The 9,747-nt window shown below is 44.7% G+C and overlaps 2 protein-coding genes across 2 annotated transcripts in view; both read left to right on the forward strand.

Annotated features, from left to right (window-relative positions):
- Window positions 1-7,916: 7,916 nt before the first annotated feature.
- LOC115661321 (ATP synthase subunit a) overlaps window positions 7,917-9,747 on the forward strand; it is a 3,245-nt gene continuing 1,414 nt past the window's right edge. The window contains exon 1 of the mRNA XM_030583622.2: window positions 7,917-9,747. This exon is cut by the window's right edge and continues 1,414 nt beyond it. Within this exon, the coding sequence (XP_030439482.1) occupies window positions 8,191-9,366 (1,176 nt within the window). The 5' untranslated portion in view covers window positions 7,917-8,190 and the 3' untranslated portion in view covers window positions 9,367-9,747.
- The window catches only part of LOC115661914 (NAD(P)H-quinone oxidoreductase chain 4, chloroplastic), a gene marked incomplete at its 5' end in the record, with an annotated part of 1,624 nt that continues 1,414 nt past the window's right edge, over window positions 9,538-9,747 (forward strand). The window contains 3 exon segments of the mRNA XM_056307928.1: window positions 9,538-9,585; window positions 9,588-9,662; window positions 9,664-9,747. The exon segment at window positions 9,664-9,747 is cut by the window's right edge and continues 1,414 nt beyond it. Of these exon segments, the coding sequence (XP_056163903.1) occupies window positions 9,538-9,585; window positions 9,588-9,662; window positions 9,664-9,744 (204 nt within the window).

The following is a 9,747-nucleotide window of genomic DNA, read 5'->3' on the forward strand; positions in this document are numbered from 1 at the left end:
CGGGAAAGCAAAGAAATCCTATTCAAAAATTCGACAGGGGAAAGATAGCTCTAGTAAAGCAGGCTTCTTTCAAAGATTAATTCAATTCCGAGAATACCTAGGTAGAGGACTGAGAACGAATGGTAAGAGCAAAGAGTTCCACTAACAATAAGACGGGTGGAAGACTTTCAGAAAGGTTACCACCCTTAAGAATACCAGGAAGAGAACCAGAGCAGAAGAAGGAAGGCGCTAGCAGTAGAATGGTATGCATAAAGGAAGGTAATGACGGAAGGAAGGGACTAAAAAGCTCCTTACTTCTCTCGGCCTAACGAGTCTTATTAGATAGATGCGGCCTAAGGACTGGTGCTTACATATGCAGAAATGCGGGCTAAGGACTCTCTCTCGGCCTATTCCGGGTGATAGGAAGACATAGCCCCTCCCCCTCCTTCTCCCAATGGCTATAGCTTCCCCATCACCTACGCTTGCCCGAGCAAAGGCATTCATTAGTTTACCTTCGGCTAAGGCATGACTGAAGGAGTTTACTTTGCTAAATCATTGGCCTCTTGATTCCTTTCTCTTTCGGCGTACTCCAGCAAAACATCATCAAAAGCTTCAAGAAGCTCTTTTGCCCTGGCGCAGTATGGTCGAAGGCTTTCGCTCTCACACGTGCATTCCCCAGCTATTTGCTGGATCGCCAACATGGAGTTTCCATATACTTCAACTGCTGATGCTCGAAGATCGGTCAGCAACTCCAGACCGATTATTAATGCTTAATATTCTGCTTGGTTATTCGAACAGGGGAAGAAAAACAGGATTTAAAACCTTGTCTTCTTGCCAGAAGGGGAAAGAATCACCAAACCACTCTTTTTCCTTCGCTAGTCCTGGTAGTGTGCCAAACTGCAGCTCCTTGTGGTCGACCTCTCCCCGCTTGGATTGGCTCGAACCCTCACCAGCATCCTTCTGGCCTTTTCGTACCCATCTTTTCACTACAACATTCTGCATTTCTTCTTTATGTGCCCCAGCCATTCTTTCGGCCTGTCGTATTCTTTGCCATCTCCGTTTCTGAGTCTTCGTCATGCCCTGATGGCCTTTGGCTGGTCGATGCACCCTACTAAGCCTCTCTGATATCGGCACCCTTTACTTCTGTACTTCGTGCCTATGCCACTCCCCAATTGGAGTCACGGGCGGTTTGAAAGTTCGAGGATTTCGGTCGAGAAACTTGGCCATTATTTGTATAACCGGTTAACCTCGTTTATTTAACCTCTCTGTGACCACTCTTTCCACTGCAAGCTCATCGCCTGGTCTAGAACTGAGGATTTCTGCCATTAACTCATCCACCTCTTCATCTTCAAACTGAGTAAAACAATTTTGACAAAGATGAACCACTTCTTTCAAACTTAATGAAGGTGCAACCATGGTTGACCCGCTGAAAACATCCATACATTGTTGCGAACCAGCTTTCTGAATCTCAGGTTTCGACACTACTAGCACCTCCTTCACTCTATTTCTCTGATCGATCGTTTCTTGAACAGCTTTCCCGCTACGCGATCTATCGTTGGTCGATTGAAGGTTCAGTTTAGCCACATTGATTCCCATCTTGAGAAATGGATCTTCATCCACCTTCATCTTTCCCCTTTCAGGGAATTGGAATCGGCCATCTGAGATGGCTTTTTGCAACTGATTTCTGAAAACGACGCAGTTGTTGGTGGTGTGGCTCCCTGAGTGATGCCATTTACAAAATATCCTCCCTTTTTTCTCATCAGCCGATGGAATCACATGCCCTTTTGGAAGCTTCAACTGCCCATCTTTCAGTAGGTGATCAAATATTTTCTCAGCTTTGGTGATGTCAAAAGAATAATCCTTGCCAATCTCGGCCATGTTCTCTTGGTCTTAGATGACCGACTAGCATTGCTCTTTGGACTGGACAAAGCAGGACACACATATGGTTTCCCATTGATCATTTCTGCCACACATACCTCGACCTCATCATCAGACTCTGAGTCCAAGTCTTGCTCGACCATTGCTCCCTCTAAACTTGGGTTCCTGTAATAGGTTTCCTTGGAGGAGTTTCTTCGCTGCTCTTTCATCAGTTGTTCGTAACTAGCTGCTCTTGATGCCAAAAGGAACAGGTCATAAAAGTCTTGCCCTTCCAATTTCTCTCGCAGATTGAAATTCAGCCCCTTCAGGGCAATTATGACGCATTCTCTATCAGTCAGATTGGTTTTACACCTCTTTTGCAGCTTCCTGAACCTCGCGATGTATTTCTCCACTGATTCACCTTGTAATTGAGTCAGCTAGATCGGCCACAGTTACCTCCGGCTCAGCTCGATAAAACTGCTCATTGAACTTGTGTTCCAACTCGTACCAATTGTGAATTGAGTTGGGTGGCTAATTCATGTACCATGTAAAGGCCGATTTAGGCAAGGAGTTGGCAAACAACCTCAACTTCAAATAAATCATCAGCCCCAGCTTCTCCACATTGCACTGTGAATCGGGCGATGTCTTCAATGGTCGTTAGGGACGCCTCTCCTGAGAAAAGCACAAATTCAGGCACCTTCTACCCCCTGGGGAATTGGTGAACCCTATCGATCGGGTATGGTTTCCTCTATGTCGGCCTAACCAAGGGCCTGACATCAATTCCAACTTGCTGAAGAGCCTAAATTAAATGATTCCTTTCCTAATCAACTGGTGCTGGCGCTGGAACAGGAACTGGTTCCGGGGCGAGTCGGTCTAGTCTTTGATACTCCATTCCCCTTTCCCAAAACATTCCTTGTCCTTCGCCTCCAAGTTGATTAGGATACTGGCCGGCAGGTTTGGTTTGGAATGGACTGGTCATGAGCTTGCCCCCCAGCGTTACTTTGCTTGGGACTCTGGCTTTGGTCGACATTAATTGGTGCCTCAGCTTTGTTTTTTTCCTCATGATATGAACGTTCCCATACTGCAAGTCGGGTTTAGGTGGAGGGGGTGGAATGTCATAAACCTTAATGGCCTTTCCTTTGTCCTGCGATGGGGGTCGGACTTCCATTTAACCCACTAGCTTCTCGACTTACTTTCCGACCGACTCCATAGATCTTTGGTTATCCGAAAGCATGGCTTTGAGGACAGTAGCCTTTTGTTGGATCATAGCCTGCATCAACTCATTATTTGATTCCTCAATCTGTCTGTTGTCTTCAAGCAGCGAGATCGTCGCTCTTGAGCCTGATGGTTGCAGCGGCAAACGGATTGACTTCCGTGGCCGTGCGTGAAGATCCATCAGAAGTATCCTCATCCCCGACCGTTGGGAGGGTAGGCTCCTCGGCCTCGGGAAGTGGAACTCCCATGGGGGTGCTGCGGGCGTAGCGATCTAAAACCTATTCTTAGCATCGAAGAGGGAATTTAATGAGGCTTCCCTAGTCAACTTATCCCATAAAGTGCATATTCGGTCAATCAGTCTAGCCACTCCCTTACTAATGTCTTTCGAATCTGTTTATTCTATAATATAAATGTGAAAGCGGAGTAGCTTGCAGAATCTATAGTATCTATGAAGGGCATTTGTATCAACGCATTCCAAGTCAGTGAAAAAAGAGGATTTCGAAAACCGAGAGCAGTTCCTATTACAAATGTAGTGAAATCAATAAAGTTGAGGCAGTGTTAACTGTCTTTCAAACTGCCTACAAGGCTTCTAAAAAGCGCTTTAACGAGATCGCTTCCCACCTTCTCATCTCAGAAAGCGTCTGAGGTTGCATGCGCGTTTTAGGTTGTTTTCTCTTTCGGTGCTTTGAAGGGACCAAAGAGAAGGCTTACTCCTTGCTCAAGTAAGTACCCCGACGGTCATCCCAATGAATTGCCACACACTCATTCCAACTAAACGGTGCTTGTTGAGGGGAATTCCTTCTTTTTTTTTGTCCAATCCCAACCTCGCATTCAACCTCCTCGTCCATCAATCCCATTCGTGGATCTCTTATTTACTATGGAAAGAACCTCCTCGGACATTAACATTGATCCAGTTTAGGCAGCTTTCAGTCCTGGGAAAGGAAGGTAAGGCGGAATCCCGTTCGTAGATTAAGTATGTAAAAGTTCCTTCCTCAAAAAGCTCCCCATCAACGGCGGCGATAACATAAGACAGGGAAGGCATATCCGAAAGTCCCCCATCTCGCTCGAGAACGACGCCCTTCTTTCCAAAGCGATTCTCTTTTGTGCTTGGATATCTTTACTTTCGAGGCCTTCTTATTATACGATGCATGCCTCCTCTTACTCCTAGCTAGATTCTCTGCATCCTGGCCTTCTAGTCCTCCACCTATCCCTTCCTTCTTATAATAACAGACAGCGAAAGACGCTAGGCACACTCTTATTTAAACCTTGCCAATCTCTCTTAGCTCCCAAGTCTATTCTGATTCAGGCCCTTCTTGCATCTCGGAGGGCTGGCTTGAATGAGTGTCGTCCCTTCGATCTTGGTGACTGTGACCTGGAGATGGTATCGGTTCGACTCTGACTGTGATGGAAGATCTCCCCTTTCTCTCTCCTCTTAGGCAGTGAATCCTTGTCGATTGAAAGTTGAGTACAGTACCTTGTTATAAGAAGAACTAATCCTTAATTTCCTGAAAGTTCTTTAAGGAGGTCTTCTTTCTCCCTCCGAGGGGGATTGAGGGGGGAAACGTTCCGATATGATATTCGCGTTGGATATACGAAGCAGAAGGAGAAGCAAGTTCCTTTTCCCAAGCTTTTCCTCGATAACCTCGAGGCAACAATTTCGTTCCATCTCATTTTTTAACCTGAAATTAAAGGGCAGGATAAAAAGGAAAAAGGTCTAATCATGGTTCCATTTATTGCGAGTCTTACAAACAAAGTTCTGGGGCGACATTCGCCTTCTTTTCCCGCACCTAGCTCTAGGAATCAGCAACCAATAGAGCAAGGTTCCTTGGCCAGTCTTTCCGTTGGTCCTCTTCAAGCTGTAACCACCACTTGAAGAGGACCACTCAGTCCTGATGAAAAAGGAGAAGAAGCAACTGAACTTCCCGGGAAGATAAGCACGAAGAGCGCTCGTAAACTCGCCCTCACAGAAGAGATGGCATCAAGACAGTCGTCTCTTCCCTTAAACAGTCGGGGTGAATACCATCCACGCCTTACTATTCCATTCCTTTAGGGGTGCATTTAAAACCCCTGTAGGAAAACTTGACTTTGTTCTCTCGTCTTCCATGCGTAGCTGTGCCCGGCCGTTCCTATTTCATTTAAGCGCGCGCTGGAGAAGATCGTCATTCCAGCTAGTTTGGATGTGAATCATCCCCGCCATGAGCGAGAGGGTGCGTTTATTCGAGTTGGTCTAGTTAACCCTCCTATAAAGTCAAGATCAATCTATATATCGAGTCAACTGGCCGAGTCTCAGTCTATAATGTCGTATGTCGTATATTACGTATTCAGTTCAGTTAAGAAGCCCGAAAAAGATAGCCCTTATCAACCAATGCTGCCCGAGTGCTCAAAATCTTTGCTTTCCTCCCGGGCCGGGGCTGCTTGCTAATTTTGTTGAGTGATCGCCAGGCCAGTGGCAGCCCTTTTCCTAAAGAGTCCTGTCCTATCAGGTCTACTGCTCGATCAAACTGCCATTCTCTCCGACGGCCTTTCCGATACAGTGAGTGGGCATTCAAATAAACCTTTCTTTGTCGAAGTGCTACAACTCGCTCATTCGGAGTCATTTAACTACCCCTTACCCCCCAATTCTTCGGTACCTTTCCTTTCTCGTCGAGTGTAGCGACACTCCTTTGAACGGCACTAGGATATTGAGTCCACCCTTGACCTCCCTGTCCCAGCGAGCGTAGAATCAAATGCCCTCCTGGGATCGAGGAGGATCGCATGCTCGATCGAAATTCTCATTCGACCCACAACGCCAACTTAGACCAAGATTCATTCTAAGGTAGGCGTTCTTTCTGACTGACGTAGTTCACGAGTATTTGGGGATCCAGGTCATGCTCTATAAACGGCTAAGTTGACTATTCGATACCGCCTTGAGCTATACTTAAAAAAGTGGCTTTTAGGCTTCAAGAGTGAGGACTGGTTCTTAGCCACCGGGGACCGGCCTCGTGAACGCATTCGCTAAAGGCACTACTGGGCGGTGCTTTCTCAATCCAGAATCTAACAAAATAAGCCCACGAGATTAGATTCACGCAATTCTTTCTATAATCTATCATTTGCATTTTAGGATTGACAGGACTGGTTGGCTTAAGACCAGAATGCAGAAGCTACTAAGCTCTAATAGCTGCCCTGGCGCTTGCTCCCTAGGCAGCGAAGTTTCAGGTCCGCTTGAAGATACGCTAAACAAGCCCTAAGCAGCGAACGTGTCAAAGCCCTTAGACGTCAACCCTACTCGTTTTTCATGGGGAACCCTCGAACAAGAGTGGAAAAGGTGCTGAACAGATTCAGGTTTATCTTGGACATGGAATCCGCCCGTTTGAGTCGTCGCGAGCCACAAAGCTCGATCTTTTCTTCCTTTCGTCCTAGAGACCGTGCCATTCTGTAAGTCTGTGTCATGGTTTTCATCTTCGCTGGGAAAGGTCTTTTTAGGTCTTCTTCTTCCTCACCAATTTGGTATCATCGTCTTTTCTGTGTTTTCCTCTTTCTCCTCGGTCTGATCTGGTTCTAGTTAATTTGTCGTATTTCCGGTCTCTGGTGCCGTCGATCTAATTTGGTTCCTGGTATCATCGGTCTTCTCATTTATTTATTTCTCATAGCCCTGTGGGTCTTGTGTCATCGGTCTGCACGAAGAAGGAAGGATAATCAATAAGAAAGTCAAGGATTGCCCCGTTAGTCATTCTAGTCAGCCAATTATCATTGCCTTAGTCTGCCCCTTGATCTTGTGGTCACTTCTGAACTTGGAGAATGGGGAAGTCATTTTGAAAACGTTGCTTCAGATCAAGAACAATGGTGCAGCTGATCGATTTTCTTTCTTGGAATTCAAACTGCCGTCTCACTCAAAAGTCAGAGGTGCTTTCTGGAATTTATCAGAAAGATGCGGTGACAGTTGTATCCGAATGATGCCTCCCTGCTAGGGGATGAACTTCTGAGAAGAATTCCTGAGGAGACTGGGAGAAACTCGCTAGAAAAGGGTATTTTCCCCGAGATGGTTATATCCTGTAATGGTTACCTGGCCCTCCAAGATGCTAGTCTGTGCCAGATATTTAAGATGGTGCAGCATCATGCCTTCGGATTTTTCTATATCCACGCTCAAGAAAGTTCTCAAACAAGCTGGGATCAGCAAGAGCCCGCGGCCGCGGCCTGTTTTCCCTTTCGAGTCTTATGAAGTTGAAGCCAATGATCAGTATTTCCATAGGGGTATTGTTCTATTCCGGCTGTCTCTTTCTCAGTCTTGTATGTGGTCTAAGGTCTTTCCTTTTGGATGCGCATCCCCGAAGCGCTTAAGCTTTCGATCTAGTCTCCCAGTCTTCCAGTTTCAATCCTACCTCTCTCCCTTATACCTTACGTCATGTCTCCTTCCTAAGAGTCTGCTTCTTTGTTCTGTAAGAAATTCCGCAGTCTAAGGAATCCTTCTATAAGCCGGTTCGTAGCCGGGTTGAAACCCGATTGTAGAGAGCGAAAAGAGCCTATTCGTTCACAGGAGATAGCTGCCCTTACTTCCTAGAAGGCAGGAGATGAGAAACTGCTTTGTCTTTGTACGAAGCAGGAGATGAATGAGAGTGCAGGTTTAGCGCCATTGCCGTAGTGCTTTCTTATTGTGGTAAGGAGAATGCTTTCCATTAGTTTTCCAAAGCCAGGGACTGGTCTTCCGAGTCCTAAGAGTTTTGTCCGAAGAAGGTAACGAATATCCGGCTATGATGTCTATTGATCGATCTGAAAACGGATTGTATGACCACCTTTCTTACCAGCAAATCTTCAATATACTCCCTTGGTGTACGATTGATCATTTCGCTGAGAAAGGGTAAGGAAGTCCTGCATTTTTTACTCACACTTCTCATTTTCATTAAGGTCTTTCTCTCTCTTTATTCGATGATTTGCTTTCAGTTGGTTTCTCGTAGAGTTGATAACGTCTGTATTTAGGAGCGATCTGTTCATCCAACTCGAAATATCGTAAGAGAAGAAAAAGTGACTTTTCTTCATACGCCCAAAAGTCCCATGCTTTCCGTTGGTCAACAACCAACCAAAGCTCTATCTAATTCTTCACTACTCGTACAGGAAGGACTCTCTTTCTTTCTGTAGGGAATCATTTTCTCTCAATCCATCAATATGTTTGAAAAATTTCCACGCCTCTTTTTATTTGATGAAAATAGTCTGAATTCCAGTGCTACATCTTCTAGAACTCCGAGTCAATCCACGACGACTATTACCGATTCTAGTCTTCAATCGTCCGATACTCAAGGTTCTTATGATGGTATTTTTGAGGATCATCCAGGTCTTAACCCTTCCAGTGAACGTATAGTAGAGCTTCAATCTGATATACGCGAGAAATTGGAGGAGCTTCTGATTAACAAGAGTCCCGACGAAGCTATGGTTGCGGCCGAAGCTTTACATGGGGAAAGCGACAATATCCCTTTTATGGAGTTCATTTTGAATGATTTGAACACAAACGGAGTAGAAAGTGAGTCCTATAAAGATGCGCTGGCAGCACTAGTGAAGATGGTCCCCAGCCCACTTGAACAATTTGAAATCATCCCATTTTTTCCTATGAAGATAGGAGACTTGTATTTCTCATTCACAAATCCATCTTTGTTTATGCTGCTAACTCTCAGTTTGGTCCTACTTCTGCTTTATTTTGTTACTAAAAAGGGAGGAGGAAACTCAGTACCAAATGCTTGGCAATCCTTGGTAGAGCTTATTTATGATTTCGTGCTAAACCTGGTAAACGAACAAATAAGTGGTCTTTCCGGAAATGTGAAACAAAAGTTTTTCCCTTGCATCTTGGTCACTTTTACTTTTTCGTTATTTCGTAATCCCCAGGGTATGATACCTTATAGCTTCACAGTTACAAGTCATTTTCTCATTACTTTGGGTCTCTCATTTTCTATTTTTATAGGCATTACTATAGTGGGATTTCAAAGAAATGGGCTTCATTTTTTAAGCTTCTTATTACCCGCAGGAGTCCCACTGCCGTTAGCACCTTTTTTAGTACTCCTTGAGCTAATCCCTCATTGTTTTCGCGCATTAAGCTCAGGAATACGTTTATTTGCTAATATGATGGCCGGTCATAGTCCAGTAAAGATTTTAAGTGGGTCCGCTTGGACTATGCTATGTATGAATGATCTTTTCTATTTCATAGGGGATCTTGGTCCTTTATTTATAGTTCTTGCATTAACCGGTCCGGAATTAGGTGTAGCTATATCACAAGCTCATGTTTCTACGATCTCAATCTGTATTTACTTGAATGATGCTATAAATCTCCATCAAAGTGATTCTTTTTTATAATTGAACAAAAGCGAGGAGCAAAGCCACTTTACCGAGTTTACGAGGTGAAGGAGTGATAACAACTTCGCTCGGATCGAAAAAAAAAAAAGATTCCGAGCACGTCTGGTCAAAGTCTATCTGTCTTTACCACGAGTCATTTTCCTTGGCTAACAATAAATTTGAGTTTTTCCCGTATCCGCGGGTTCTTCAATTTGCTTCCTCCCTCATATAGGAAATAAGGTTGGTGGTATACTATATTTATCCCCTTATTGGAATTCCTTTTAATGACATATGCATTCTGTTATCATTTCCAGTTGGACGGACGATCCATTAATCCAATTTGAGGAAGAAACGAACTCTTTCCATTTACCATCCTTTTTTTGGGGTTCCAAACCTTGACTT

This window comes from Syzygium oleosum, unplaced genomic scaffold (assembly GCF_021117445.2).
Source record: "Syzygium oleosum isolate NSW1041296 unplaced genomic scaffold, Sole_v2.1 Sole_v2.63, whole genome shotgun sequence".
NCBI lineage: Eukaryota > Viridiplantae > Streptophyta > Magnoliopsida > Myrtales > Myrtaceae > Syzygium > Syzygium oleosum.